Source organism: Tachypleus tridentatus, chromosome 8 (genome assembly GCF_004210375.1).
Source record: "Tachypleus tridentatus isolate NWPU-2018 chromosome 8, ASM421037v1, whole genome shotgun sequence".
NCBI classification, from domain to species: domain Eukaryota; kingdom Metazoa; phylum Arthropoda; class Merostomata; order Xiphosura; family Limulidae; genus Tachypleus; species Tachypleus tridentatus.
Window position 1 is genome coordinate 4,796,779 of NC_134832.1, and position 16,374 is coordinate 4,813,152.

Genomic DNA, 16,374 nt, shown 5'->3' on the forward strand with positions numbered 1-16,374 from the left:
AACTGGATGTAACTCACACTTTACGTACAGAGCTGCTCCTTTCCCTTTCTTTAATACTCTATCCTTTTTCAATAACCTATAATCATCTATTTCAAATAAATTTCTGTTATCAAAATCACCTACATTTAAAATGTTTCAGTTATTTTTATTATATCAAAATCCTCTACTGCCTATAATCATCTCTTTTATTCCTTATACTTCTAACAATTAAGCCTATACTTCTACACGTATTTATTATGCTAAACTTTTCACATCTTATTATTATTTTTTGCATTTAGGTCAACCTCGCCCTCACTACTGTCTAGTTCTAGTTTAACTTTTCCCTTATGACTGAGTTAATAGCCCTTGTAAACAAATTAGATCCATTCCTATTTAAATCTACACCATTCATTCCAAAGAGCTCCCTTCTCCTATTGAATTGATTCCACAGCACAAGTCTTAGAGGGTTACTAGAATGGTTCCTGGAATGGAGGGGTTATTATATGAGGAGAGATTAAAATATTTGAATATTTAAATTATTTTCTATTGAAAAGAGAAGAATTAGTGGGGATCTGATTGAGGTATTGAAGATTGTAAATGCAGTTGGTAATGTTAATGCATAATGTTTTTCCTTATTTGATGGCAATAATAATAGAACTAAGGGACACAAATATACAATCTGGCAAAGCAGTTTTATTTTTTGAACATGGTGGTTTGCCTCTGGAATGGATTCCCTTCAGATGTTGTGGAGACAGTAAGCTTAAGTGAGTTTAAAAGAAAGCTTGATGACAGTCACAATTAATATTTAATTTTTTTCCAATTGCCAAATGAAAGGCTTTTACTAATAGTTCATAATAGCATAAATATATACTGTGTTGTTGTTTGACTTGGAATTCTTCTACACCAGATGTCTACGACTTGTTGGCGGTAAATTCAACGATAAATAAACAGAACGAAATTTACTTGTTTTCATTTAGGCTCGTTCCCCTCGAATTCTACGTACGAGTTGGATGTCTTTCGGCATGATGATCACCCTCTTTGCGTGAATGGCATACAGGTTAGTTCTGGAGGAAGAGGTCACAGAGAACCTGACCCTCCAGGATATGAACTTTTCTTACCCAAACACCGAAAGAGATTTACTTGTTTTCAGAAGAATAATAACATATATACATATTCGTAGCAAATTAAACTTATGTACAACAAATTCTCCACACTGTAGAGATTATAGGTATATCATAAATACTATATATATAGTTCTCTTCTTCATGTCAGAAGTCTACTTAATTAAGCCTCTTCAGTTACTTTAGAATTTTAATTGACAAGCCCAGCTATCTGCTGTATTAGTATCGCACTAGTATCCTGTGTGTGTGATTCGCTTGCACTTTTGTAGTGTGACGGGGATAATTGTAATCGTTTTATCTTCTTTCTTCGACATATTCTCTATTCTTACCGTCAAAATGCTCTCAGGCTGATACAGTTACTATAGAATCACTCTGTGATGAAATAAACTATTATTCTTATATCTTATTCTACTGTTAGTTTTACTCGAACGTATTAAACGTTAGGCCCATCACTTCTACGGTAGTTAACTTTACACCAAAATTTTCTTTGCGCATAACTTTACTCTCTTCTGCTGTATTTGCTCATTTCACATTATTTATATCTTTATCACTTGTCTGCTAGCCTTCTAGAAATCTTTATATTCTCGACATCAATGAATCATAAATAACTCTTCCTACAGTCGTCTGCTTTTAACTCTTATTATAACAAAAATTAAACAATAATAAAATGTTTACTCACAAAATAAATTAATCAGTTATATCTAAACTAAACAGTCTTTTGTATAATGGCAATAACTATATGAATAATAAGGGCTAACTTTAATATTTTTGTTTTATTTGTTTTATTATTCAATTATTTCAAAGTATTAAGTTTGTTTCGAAGAATGGGACAGCCGAGATGACTAACAAGTGTGATGTTGCCCCTTAATATTATGCTATTATGTTATGTTATTTTATAATAACACTAAGATGGAGTAATCTTATTAGCTCTTATTTATCCTGGTTTGAACAGAATAACAGTGAAAAATTCCTTTCCTTTTTGAAAGATGGCTTTATTTTCTTTAACTTACAAGGAATATGTAAATATATATGTTGTTTTTACATAGATTTGGTAATTTATTGTAATAAATTCTTGATAATAATTACAGTTTGCTGTCTTTAAGGATTTTAATTATTTCTGTATGCTTAATTGATACCCTTGATGTTATTCATATAACATATATAATAAGCTGTACAGATTCATACAAACATTTTATAGCGTAAATAAATCATTCGTTTCGAGGGTTTAATATTACAATTCGGGTTTAATCTCTGTTGTGAACACAGCACAAATAATCCATTATACAGCTTTGAGCTTAAACACATCGGTCATTTAATTAATTAGCGAGCTGAATTTTATAGGTAATCATTATGGGATTTGCCATCCTAGAGTTTCAGAAGAGCATCTCATTCAAATTTCAAGGCCATAACCTACGCTCTGCAATGGCTATCATGTTCACAGGTTGTGGGCTTTCCCTATCCTGGAATAAATTTTGAGGACGTTCATGCTAGTAATTCCTTTGATTTGGTATTTGCTGTTTTATATTGCAGCAGTTTTATTAACTATAGAACAACTTTGTTTTAATTACTGGACAAAATAAGAGATCATTCTTCAGTCAATCTAAAAACTTCTTAAGAGTTTGTTGTTTTCCAAATTCGAAAGGTTGGTGATGGAATTTACTAGACTTAGTTAACCTTCAAAACAGCATATTTTGGATGAACTGAAATCACGTAATAAGGTCCAACTTTATTCAATAAGATAAGAGAGGTGCATATAATATCGTCGACGCTCAATTCACTTTCTTGAAATAATAATTTGGTTAGTGTGAGGTTTAAACTTGTGTATACTTATAAAGATGTTTACTATAAAACGTTGTATAACATGACAGCAAAAACTATTTTTGTAAGCTTTATTTTTTATTATAATACAGTTTTTTGGTTTTGTTTCGGGGTGATTGAATTATTTTCATATATTCAAATAGTAGACTTGAAACATCTCTGTACATTATATGTTTTGAGTTTCAACAGTAGACTGGAGGATGGTTTTAATATAAGTTTTGTCAAGATACTCCTATTTAAGAAAGAAGGTCCACAGCATGTTTTATAAAGTCTTTTGTACTGTCAGCTACTAACTTTACACTGTGTTTAAGGAGATCTTCCGCGTGAGGACCAATGGTTTTAACATCCTGAGCGAGTTTATTGAATTTCTCCACAATAGAAAGCACTCGGACTATGGTTCCTATACTAGTCCCATCAGTCAACTTGCCTAACATATCCAAGAAACCATAACCTTTAAAAGACAAAAATACATAATTAGTTGATAATCACCAAAGTATATTTTAAATAGTGCAGTATGTCTTATTTGAATAAATTCAGCAAAGGATATATGCGAATGAATTATTGATCTTTTGACCAACTACATGTACGATATTCTTAAATTTAGTTGTAGCGGAGTACTTTTAGCTTGAGATTAAAAATTTCCATCGTTTGAGTTAAATAAAAAAATTAGTTACACTTCTATATTCACTTGATACAGTTTTGATGTCATGTGTGTGCTAGGCTTCACAATTTACTCTATATTAAACATTTTCCTCGAAATCTATTTGCGAGTAAAGAAATGTGTTTAAAAATTAAATATTAATATTAGTTCGTGGTGAAAATAAGTTTATATTAATAGTTTCGTTATGTGTCTTCTCTCTTTCTCTTTCGATATGTTCTTTTGCATGCTGAAATATTGCGTACATGTGGCTAAGGGTCAACATGACCCCACACATAGTGGTCTGACTTTCGAGGTTAAACTCACTTAAGGTTAACTTAAATACTAGTGTATTTATTTCTTGCCTATTGAGCTTTGTTGTTTAAGTTTGAGTTTGTAAAACTCATTAAAAACATTCAAAACTGAAGTAATATAAATCTTGTAGCTTTTGAACACAGAGACCGCAACGATTTGGAAAAATGGAGAAATAACTTAAAATACATATTATAGTTTTTTCTGTGAAATTTTCAGCCCAATTTGTGCAGAAAATGAGAAGCATTCTTCTCCCTTCAAACGCACACATAAAGAGGGAATAAAATTATTGCTTGTTAGTTACGTTTCATACAAGAGAATAACTTTCCTGTTGAGAGTTTGTTCTCAGAAGAAAATAAGAGTACTTAAATTGCTTTTTGAATTATTCAACTTTTACTTCTAAAACAATACTTCAATCACCCTACTAATTATATCGTGATTCAAAATGGCCGAAAGATGCAATTTAATTTATTCCAAAAAATTACAAAATCACAGAAGTGATTTTGGTGGGCGGTTCTTTTCTCACCACTAACACAGTGACACTAGTCTGCTGCAGCAGAAGTAGTCAATCAAAGAATAGATTTGATTTTGATGACATCTTTCTTTCACTGAAATTCACATTTTGACGACTCAGCTATACAAAATTATTGTTAATTACAAACTGATCATACCCAGCGTTATATTGAAGTATTTTGCACATTTTGTATAAGAAAGACAAGACTAAAAATAAAATATGGAGAAAACAAAACTTCAAATATATATTAGGCGTGAACGTGCTTTATAGTCACTAAGAGAAACACTATACACAAGATAGGTTTTTCTGATAGTTACTAAAAAGCACATACACACCAGCTGAATATTTTTAACTGTGATATATGTACAGCTTATCTCTCTTTGGCTAACTTGTGTTCAGTGTTATTAATGAAAAGTGTAATTCTCCGAAACTAGTATAATCCAATAACTCACGTTAATCAAAGTGTAGATTGAATTGAACCCCTCTCAAACGTTGACTTTGAGATTAACCAATTTTCTGAATACTAAGTTTATTTATTATTTATTAAAACAATACCTACCGACGCCTAGTAATTCCTTGATTTCGTTTAAAACTTCATGGATATCTAACAATATTTCTTGAGCTAAGTCTTTGACTTCAAGGTAGATTTCGGGAACTTTGGATTTGATATCGTTAATAGCTTTTTCAATTTTGGTGACCAGATCCAGAATCTATCCAAAAACAACAACAACAAAAACAAAGTTAATAGTAGATGGGTAAATAAATACGATACATCTAACTGCTAACAATATATTTCGTTTTGTTAACGTTCTAAGCATTTGTGTCAAGCCTAATCTACGTACCATAATTAACACCACATGACATATTTATTCCTTTATAAACTTGTTTAATGTACTACCTTTTCTAAATAAAACACTGTATACAATTACAGTGGAATTAGTCATTTATTTAAACTATGTAGATAAAACGTTATAGATTGGAACAACACTGAAATTTGCCACTAATGATAAATTAAACAGTTGTTTCGTACACGACAAAGGTAAGTTATTTAAAATGTAGTGCTTTAAATATACATTTTGTATCACGAAATTTTAATGATGTTCAGCAGCTTCCAAATAAGGGCCACCCTTATTTTATTACGGCCCTTTTTACGAAGAAAGTCATGCACCCGTAAGGAATTTGATTCATAAATAGTTTTAAAAAATATGTTTAAAAACAAATGCTTGGAAACTCTCCCCCCCTCAATGGTTCAGCACTGAAAATCTGGTTTCGATACCTAGAGTGGATAGAATGCAGATAGCTCATTGTGTAGTTTTGAGCTCAATAGCAATAACAATGGGAATACGAACCATTAAAATTTTTAAAAAATACTAACAGCGTTTGAATGAGCGATTTCAATAAATATTTCTTCCATCAAGGAGCATCATAAACAATAGCTAGTAATTTGAGGATTAAGATATATCAGAGATAATTCTTATATATAAATTGTAATATAAATTTATATTATAAATTCTTATAATTATGATAAAAGTAAGAACAGATCAGGAAACTGTTTCTGAGTGTTCGCCACTGAAATACTTGGACACACAAATGTAAGGAGAGAATTCTGGTTAAATATAAGCAACCAAGTGGGTGTGCTACAAGATAATTGTAGTTCACAAGATTAATAGGTCAGGCAGATGTCTTTATTAGACTATCTAGCTGGTACTGAAGAAATCACCAAATACATAGGAGAAGTTTTATTTGTACTTAAGCACAAAACTACACAATGGAATATATGTACTCTGTCCCTTACAGGTATCAAAACCCGGTTTGTAGCGTTGTAAGTCTGGAGACAAACCGCTGTGCCACTGGTGAGGCGTATAGAAGAAAGATAGTTTATGACTTTTAGTCTGAATTATTTGTAATTTTTCGGCTGAAATTTATAGGTGGTGAACTAACACCGAAATGAGTGACATTGAACACTTTTAGTATCTTTCTTTTTTAGTGTTTGTTATTCTGGTAGATTAAAGGTAATTTTACAGCCTTCCAACCTCAAAGTCCGGGGTTCGATTTCCCGCGGTAAAAGAGTCCAAACAGCTTATCTTGTAGCTTTACACTAAAGCCAACAATACCTCTTTACGTGGACCTGACGCTTCTATTACGGTTTTATTTTATATATGCAAAAACGGCTCGTTTGGGTTGAGAAAATATTTTACATAGAAGAGCGAACAACGTTTCGACCTTCTTCGGTCATCGTCAGGTTCACAAAGAAAGAGGTAACTGACCGGAAGCTGACCACATGTTTGAAAGAGGTTGTGTAACTGAGTGTCGGAATGTAGAGAGCGGTATTAGATGTTTGAATATACAATTTTATTTTATTATATTATATTAATATAGGTATAAAGGCGTTCCTTTATATTGGTTTATTTTGGGTTTAAGTTGTTGTATAAGTAAGGCTTCTTTAATTTTGCGTTTGTTTATGTTTGTTTCTTTATTTAGTATTTGAGTGTTTTCTATGGTTATGTTGTGTTTATTTGACTTGCAGTGTTCGAAAACGTGTGAAGGTGACTTTTTATGTTCTTTGAATCTGGTTTCCATTTTTCTACTTGTTTCTCCAATATAGAAGTCGTGGCAGTTATCACATTGTATTTTATAAATAATGTTGGTGTGGTGTTTGTCAGTGTAGTTTTTACATAGTATAGACTTCAGTTTTGTGCCTGGTTTTTGAATAAATTTGGTATTAACTGGAATGCCATATTTTGTTACTAGTTTTTTGCCAAATGTTGGTTATTTGTTTGCTGATGTCAGGAATATATGGTATACAGCAGTTTATGGTTTCGTGATTTTTTGATTCGTGAGATATATTTACTTTAGTTGGTTGATTTTGCTTTCTGTCTAGGTGGGTGCGTATAATGTTTTCTACGGTTTGTGGAGGAAACTTATTGACGTTGATGAAGTATTGTTTTATTTTGTCTAATTCATCGTTAATTTTATCTGGTGAGCATAGTTTTATGGTTGTGTTTATTTGGTTTCTTAGTATGTTGAGTTTTTGTTTTGTTTCATGTGCTGAGTCCCAAGGAATGTATAGTCCAGTATGGGTGATTTTTCGGTGGATTTCTGTTTTGAATTGTGTGTCGGTTCTTGTAATTTTGAGGTTAAGAAATGATATTTGATTGCTTTCTTCCTGTTCACATGTGAAGTTAATGTTGGGATGTATAGAGTTAATGTGATTGAAAAAATTAAGTATGTGTTCTCTAGATTTGAATCCCGCAACCGTGTCATCTACATATCTGTACCAGTATAGTGGTGGATGTAATGCTGTGTTAATTGCTTGTGTTTCAACTTGTGTCATAAAAATATTGGCTAGAACTGGTGATACTGGGTTGCCCATGCTTAGGCCATTTGTTTGTATATAGTTTTGGTTGTTGAACATGAAGTTTGTCTTTATCGTGGTGAATTCTATGAGGGTTGCTAACTGGTTACTGGGAATGTCTATAGTTGGGTTAGGAACTTCTGTAAAGAGGGATATAACATCGAAACTGGCCATTAAGGCTTTATGATTAAGTTGAGTTAGATTAGACTTGAAATTAAAAGAGTCTTTGATGAATGAGCTGGCTGATGTTACATATTTGGAGAATGCCCATGCTATGTATTTACCAAGATTGTAATTAAACGATTCATATGTGGACATTATTGGTCGTAATGGACAATCTGGTTTATGAGGTTTGGGGATGCCGTATATTTGCGGGGTGCGTGAGTCGGTTTTACGTAGGTAGGAATAAAGTGTTTGTGAAATTGTGTTGGCTTTTTTCATTTGTAGTAGCAATTTGTTCAGTTGCGTCTCGTGTGTCTTTGTTGGATTTGTGTGTATTGGTTTAAATTTGTTCGTGTCTGATAGGATGTTATTCATTTTTTGGATGTATTCATTCATGTTCATTATGACTATAGCGTTACCTTTATCTGCTTTTAGAATTTTTATGTTTTTGTCTTGTTTTAGGTTTTAATGGAATTAATGTCTCTTTTGTAAGGTTGTTTTTAGTTTTCTGTTTTGTGAAATTATGTTGATGGTTTTGTGAGAAAATTCTTTGAAAAATCGTTTAAGATGTTGTTTTTAGGTGTTTCTGGAAAATATAAATTTGTAATTTTACCTGGGAAGTTTGGCTGTTGGATGTCACTAAAATTATCTAAGTTGTCGTCTTTCTGTTGGTTGTTTTTGGTTGTTTCCTTGTTTTTGTTCTTTGTAGAAAGTATCACAAGTCTCCTGGCTAGGTCTTCTAAACATGGTTTAATTTCTATGGTTGGAATGTACCTAGGTGCTATTGCGAAGTTGAGTCCTTTGTTAAGTAGATGTATCTCGTCTGTGTTTAATTGTCGGTCGGATCTGTTAATTATGAGGTTAGTCAACGGTTTGTCGTTTTGATGTCTTTTCTGTTGTTTGCATCTTGGTTTTTCTAGTTTTTTGTTGTGGCAGATCTTTTTGTCTCTGTCGTTCTTAGTATTGATTTGGTTTATGTTTCGTTGTATAAGTCCGTAAATCTCTGGTTTAATACAGCATGCCAGTTGATGGTCTAGGTTCATTTTTTGTTTTTGTAAGTCATGTAGTTCTTTGTATTTTGTGTTCAACATGGCTTTAAGTAGTTTTTTCTGTAAATTTTGGATAATGTTTGTGTATGTATTAAAATTTTTTGAAAGTTTTACCTTTACAAAATTAGGGGTTAGTTGTTCCTTTCTACATTGTTGAATAAAATAAATGTCATTTCTTCTATTAATAATTCGTTGGTTTAAATTTCTTAGTTTCTTAACGATCGTGTGAGCATGTACTGTTAATAGTGGTGTACGGTTTGCTAGTTCAGACATAATGGTAACAGGTAAGTACAAATACACTGACAAAAACACAAAAACTTACACTTCTCGTACAATCGCCGTGATGAAATAATAATCAGTGATGTCGAAAAACCTACTTGTTGAGAAATATATATGCAAAAACGGCTCGTTTGGGTTGAGAAAATATTTTACATAGAAGAGCGAACAACGTTTCGACCTTCTGTTTTCTTTATGTTATAACTGAATAACTTGAGATAATGGATAACTGTATAGATTGCAAAGTTTAATATTGAACAAGAGTACGGTGGCTCAGCGGCAAGCTTAAGGTCCTACGCGCTAGAGTTCTGTGGTGGGCATAGCGTAAGTAACCAGTTGTGCAGTTTTGCGCTCACCCAAAAAACCAAGAAAACTGTGTTCAGCTTGCCACTATATCTCATGGTATGGCTTACCTTAGATCAACAGGTTTTTATTCACTTCAGTGTCAGTGTAGCCGCTCTCTGGGTGTTTTCATCACTGCTGATAAACTGTCCATGAAGTTGTACATGAGATCTTTTCCTTGTTACTTCTAGCTGAACCGTTAGATACTAAATTATATGAGTATTCAAAACAATCTATGTATGTAACTTTCCACGCACGTAGTTTGTCAATCACTTACCTTGAAAATAATTCCTTTCCCAACATGTTCCAAGAGTTCATTTACCAGCTTTCCGATATCTTTACGAAGTACACCGTTCTGGTTTTGTTTCGAGTCAAGACCCAACTCATTGAGTGTGTGGTGGAGTAGGTCTTTCATTGATTCGGTCAACTTTCCGGTTAAATTTTCAAGATGGTTCTTTAAGTTCGGTACGAACTGAAGAGACACATTAATAAAGCAAATAAATAAATATAAATAATTCGAATATGATATATACTCGATCAATATTAGATTTACAGTATGTTATCCTATTAAGCATTCAGATGGAGTATTTTTTTTAGTAAGTTATTAATCAGTGTTAATGTATATGGTGTTTTCTATCTCAACAATACCGATTGTGACACGCGTTAACTGCGAAGTCAGCGACCTCCAGGGCTCAGGTAGAAAACTTCTTAATTTAGAACTACTAATGAAAAAGAGGCCGATAAGTCAGCAGCACCCACCGCCCACATGTCTACCATTGACGGAATAGCAAAACTGAGTGTTACTTTTACAAAACATCTATAGAGGAAAGTGCGGAGTTTGTCCGGCGGTATAATGAAAACTCGAACCTTGGATCTTAAGATTCGACCACCACTATAACATATTCCCAGCCCAACTGTTAATAATCATTAAAAAGTATAAAAAATCCTAATCTACAATATTTTCTTATCCAGTTATAAATAATGTTCTGTTGACCAAACTGATTACGTAATTTAAGCTCTTAGACGTTAAAGATTTAGTAGCCAAAGCAAGTTTGTTGTTATAGAAAATGTACATCAACTTGTTCTGCTACATTACATTTTTCAGGTCTGTCACCACTTTATGGGCCTTGTCAGCGATGCTAAGTATCCTCATAATTGTTCCCAACTTGGTGCCATCTGTTAGCTTGGTGAGACCGTCAAGAAGGTTAAATCCGTAACCCTTGGGATCTAGTGAAAATACAAGTATGATGAACGCATGCAGATATTTTATTATATAAATATGTATATATTTATATGTGTGTGTGTGTATGTGTAAACTTAACTATCAACAGGCATTTCAGTGAAGACTTTGTAGGTCAAAATTCTGTTTTGTGAAACAAATACACACTTAGAACAACACCAATAATAACAAAAAAGTACTCCGTGTAAATCACAAAAATAACAACACCATTCTGAATTACATTATCAGTGATATATGTAGTCTACTGATAAGTTAATCGATTATAAAAGTGCCAGCGTAGAATCTGCTGGGTAATAATGAATAATATTTAGTGATTAAACCTACTTTTATGCAAGTTAATACGAAAACAAATCTAAAAATATGCGTTTGTTTTGTAATAAACTAAGCATCAAGTTACACAGTAAGGCATCTGCGGTCTGCCCACCCTGAATATCGAAACGCGGTTTCTGGCGTTATAAATCCGAGGTGTGACACTTAGAAATAAAATATGCGAAACACGATGCAAACTAGAAAACGTGACACTAACACATAAACATTGCGTTTTTTAGTTGTTTAAAATATTAATATTTTTTGTTCCATGGTATTCATTATTTATATAGTATGGTGCAACTTACGTGTAGTCAATCTTCTAAAAATAAATTGTGTTTCAAAGTAATTTTATAGTTTTTCGATTTTATATTTACATTTACTCTATGTTTTTGAGGAGAAAAAGTTTATACTTCACAAATTTAATATAAAATTTAAAATCGAAATTTGTTCGAGACGATGATTTTTAACTAAACATAACACTATGTAACACAAATTTTGTTCCTGTATAGTATGTGTTATTTCTTAATTGCATATGTTGTAAAAGTACAGAAAATGGCCATTATTCCCTTCAAACTTTGATTTTGAGAACTGGATAATGAAATTTAGAAAGTAACCTATTTTCTATGTAAAAACAGGCACATTTTCATTTGCATAAGGTCTGAATAAAACAACATATGAATCAATATTTACATGTATTTATACTAAAGTTATACAAAAATGGACAAAAATGTTTAAAAGTGAGTAGTTTTTGATATTTGCGACTGTAATGTAAATCACTTTCATGTATCAGCCCCCAAATATAGTCTTCCATCATGTTTTTGTTATATGCTCCTTGGTAGCGGTGTTCAAAGCCAGTATATCTTGGTAGAAGCACTCGCATTGCTCCTCTGAGTATGCTCCCATGTTCTCCTTGAATTTATTAAAATGAGCGTCAAGGACATGGACTTTCAGGGACATCCTGTAGCCCATTTTGCCGTAGTTTTTCACCAGAGCATCAACCAGTTCCACATAATTTTCGGCCTTGTGATTGCTCAAGAAGTCCCGAACCACTGCAACAAAGCTGCCCCAAGTGTGTTTCCCTTCCTACTGAGCTTCTTGGGGAATTTTGTGCATTCTAGGATCTTTATTTAGGATCCAACGAAGACACCAGCTTTAACCTTTGTCTCAGACAGCTTAGGGAAGAAGTCTCGAAGGTACTTGAAGGCTGCAGACTCCTTATCAAGAGCTGTGACTAATTGTTTCATAAGACCCAATTTTATGTGCAATGGTGGGAACAACACCTTCTGGAGGTCCACTAGTGGCTCACACTTGGCATTGTGCCACCCCATAGAGAACTCGGTCCGTTGCGGCCAGTGATTCCTGTAGTACTGCACCGAATTTTAGAAAGTATAAAATTTGTATAATATAAAATCTTACTATTCGAGGAAGCAAAAATTGTCTGTCTTACCTTCTAGAGTTTTTTTTTTTTGCGGTGTTGGATGGTAAAATGAGGTGCTCAGGGTTTGTCTGGATCCCCGACTGGCATGCCAAATTATGCCTTTCAGTCTTCACAAATTTTAGAAGATACTGTCACAGAGTATGTTTTTCGCTTTTGTCTTGATAAATTGACCACATACATAGCAGAATGCGTCTTGAAAACGCTTACAGCTTCTTCATGCCATTTCTGATAAAATCAGATAGGTCTTTTTGTTTACTTACGCAGCTAGAACTAAATTGAAGTGGTGATTTGTTAGCCCCAGTATATATATTACTAGGAAAAGTTCTAGGAAATTCTGAAAGGTTCTTGAAAATTCTCGTAAGTTCTACAACATTGTAGAAAGTTTTTGAAAATTCTTGTAAGTTCAAGAAAATTCTCTATCAGCTACTCAGCACTGAATCTATCTGGAATGTTCTGAAAAATTGGTAAATTTCATAAGCAAAGTTAGAAGAGAAAAATAGGTCTTTTTTATTTACTTTAGGCATAAGCATTTTCTGCCAAGGAACAAGAAAAAGTAAAAAATGTGTTGCATAGTTGTTGTACTTAGGACACTATGATAATTTGATTTAATACAAATCCTAATAAAAAAGAAAACAAACAAGACCAATTTTATATACTAATTTTATGTATTGATATTTAAATTTACGTACACCCAGCATGGCCAGTTGGTTCAGACACTCGACTGGGTGTGGCTGTGCTGTGTAAATATACTTAAAAAATTAAGATCTCATAATATTTTATAGCGCAAAAAACAAAATATAAAATAAACAGTAAGCTTTATTACTGAATTCTACTTATTTAGAACCTTACTCTTATGCAAGAGTTGTTTGATTTCTTCCACAACTTCTTTGACATCTGCAATAAGTTCTTCGGCCACCTCGCGGATTTCTTCGTAAGCTTCAGGAACCTTTGTGCGAATTTCCTTGATTATGTTTTCGATCTTGTGAGCGACGTCAATTACCTAGACCAAGCAGTGGACGATTTTATAAGGGATGGTTTAAGTATATATTGGAACGGAATAAACCAGATAATAAATACAGATTAAGTTATCCTTCCTTTAAACTAGTCTATAAACTATTCCTAATTAATTAGACAATAACTACAGATTATGTTACTCTCCCTTTATACTGGTCTATGAACTTTCTTAATCAACTAGACAATAACTACAGACTAGGTTACCTTACATTTAAAGTAGTCTATAAATTTTCTTAATAAATTAAATAATAGTTACAGATTACGTTATCCTTTATTTAAACTAGCCAATCAATTTTCTTAATTAACTAGACAATAATTACAGATGAGACTACAAATTTCCTTAGTTAGCTGGTTTTACAGAACTAAAATATTTTTTGAGTTTTAGTTGATTTTTTGGTATAAACTTTCAAAGATAAAAGATATGAAAGTTTAGTTCAAGTATTTTTTCAGTTTATATATTTACATTTTAAATACTCTAAACTCTGACACGGTGATAGGTTGTGTAACTTAGTTCGAATACTGACTTACAAAAAATGTATATTACTTTTTTTCACGACAGGCTATTTTTTGTGATGAAAAGAACACAAGACATGCAATTTTAGACTTTATAGTTGTCATAAAAACGGGTATGTTCGTGGTATTAGTGACATCATAAAAGTTTGTTTTTTTGTAGCTTGCCTTTATAACTGTCTCAAAGCCATCTCCTTTCATTAAATCCTCCAAAAGCTCCATCAGACCAAGGTCGCTTGAAAAGGATGATTTTCTGCTTTGATGTAAATCATCTGGAAATATTCGTGCTTGAAATTAAAGTAAATAATTTAAGGAAAAGTAAAGGTACAATATCATTAAGGAAAAAAAATAATGAAGCAAATGGAGTTGTAACAAATACACTCCGTTTTATTTCATTCTTGGAAGACAGTGAAATCGTAAGAAATATCAACGGCTACTTTAAGGAATTTTCAGAGTTGCATAAACTATTCTTAAAAAGTGTACAATATTGTAAGAGGTTAAAAAGTTTACCACATTGTAACTTCCTCCGAAGAGTTCAAGGTATTGTTTTACGTATTTATTGATATATTTATTGTCGATTTCATTTTGGTACGAAAAAGTCAATTTTTGCGCATAGTGGAGATGTTAGTAACATCATACATATTCTTTGATATTAGATGTTCCTGAAAGTTTTATTTCATGGTAGTAAAATCTACATTATACTGTAGCGTCCATTATAGGCCTGGCATGACCAGGTGGTTAGTCGTGGGTTTGAATCCCTGTCACACCAAACATACTCGTTCTATCAGCCGTGGGGAGGATATAATGTGAAAGTCAATCTCACATTTCTTTGTTAAAAGAGTAGCTCAAAATTTGGTGGTGGGTGGGGATGACCAGTTGCCTTCCTTTTAGTCTTACACTGCTAAATTAGGGACGGCTAGCGCATAGAGCCCTCATATAGTTTTGAGCGAAATTCAAAACAAACTAAAGCGTCCATTGTTATACATCGTTTGTAGTGTGGTGTACATCGTTTGTAGTTGTAGTTCTGTGGCTATGTAAAAATTCGATTTTCAACTGTACATTAAATTTTGGAACTACACAAAATTGTTTGAGGAATACAGAAATAAAGAATAAGAAACAACTGACCATTAATGGGGTTGGCAGATACTCCTAGAAAAAGGAGAACACAGATCAATGACGTCTTCATGTTGTTTTGATACAGGAGCGAGGCTATAAACACAAATAATATTAGAATGTTTAAACTTCAATGTGTAAAATATTAATTAAAAAAGAATACATGAAAAACAGAATACTTTATGCATGTTTAGCTTTCGAATAATCTGAGAATCCTACACAAATCATTCCTGTTTGTGAAAATTCCGTGGTAAATATATTTCAATACGTTCGAGTATCCCCATAAAAAATTACAAATGAAGTAAAGCAAAACAGAAAATATTATTATAAATTTTGGGAACAAAGGCTATCGATTTTTGACAGAATTCGTTTTATCAGCTGCATTTATCTAATAAACCCTGAATGTACCTTCATAAAATATAGTTTACTGTATACTGTATTAGTGCCTTGACTTTCAGGTTGTAATAAAAGTGACCGTGTTCTTTAAATATAAATCTATATGAACATGTATATTACGAATGGTTTTATTTTTATAAATACACCAAATTTATATTATTGGGATCTTTTACATGTAAATAAATCCTACCTTGCAGACGTTTACAAAGGATAAACATTCAGAAGATGAACCAAAATTTATATATATATTCGTGTTCTGGAGCACCTGTGTTTTCCCAGAAAACCGGACACTGCTGAGATGAGGCGTACCTGCTTTACAAATGGCACCTTGATACGATAAGATCCCTACTCTAGCCTTACTTTATTTCGATTATACTTCTGTTAAAAAAACATCTGTACAGGTTGCTTTGAGTTTGTTTGTTTGTATTTTTAATTTCGCGCAAAGCTACACGAGGGCTATCTGCGTTAGCCATCCCTAATTTAGCAGTGTAAGAGTAGAGGGAGGGCAGCTAGTCATCACCACCCACCGCCAACTCTTGGGCTACTCTTTTACAAACGAATAGTGGGCTTGACAATCACATTATAACGCCCCCACGGCTGAAAGGGCGAGCATGTTTGATGCGATGGGGATTCGAACCCGTGACCCTCAGATTACGAGTTGAACGCCTTAACCACCTGGCCATGCCAGGTCAGGCTACTTTGAAAAGATATTTCTTATGTAAAAAGGAGTTTTTTTTCTGTCTCTGTCGAAATGTTAGCTTTGTGATGACGCAACTTTTGTAGCAGATA

At 32.9% G+C, this 16,374-nt stretch overlaps 1 protein-coding gene across 1 annotated transcript; it reads right to left on the minus strand.

Annotated features, from left to right (window-relative positions):
• Positions 1 to 2,076: 2,076 nt before the first annotated feature.
• Positions 2,077 to 15,913, minus strand: LOC143258433 (uncharacterized). The gene is made up of 8 exons (XM_076517359.1): positions 15,776 to 15,913; positions 15,202 to 15,285; positions 14,245 to 14,348; positions 13,402 to 13,552; positions 10,662 to 10,792; positions 9,843 to 10,037; positions 4,941 to 5,091; positions 2,077 to 3,369 (listed from the first exon to the last, which is right to left on the minus strand). The coding sequence occupies exons 1-8, from the start codon at positions 15,801 to 15,803 to the stop codon at positions 3,155 to 3,157; spliced, it is 1,059 nt and encodes a 352-aa protein (XP_076373474.1). The 5' UTR covers positions 15,804 to 15,913; the 3' UTR covers positions 2,077 to 3,154.
• Between the last annotated feature and the right edge of the window lie 461 nt (positions 15,914 to 16,374).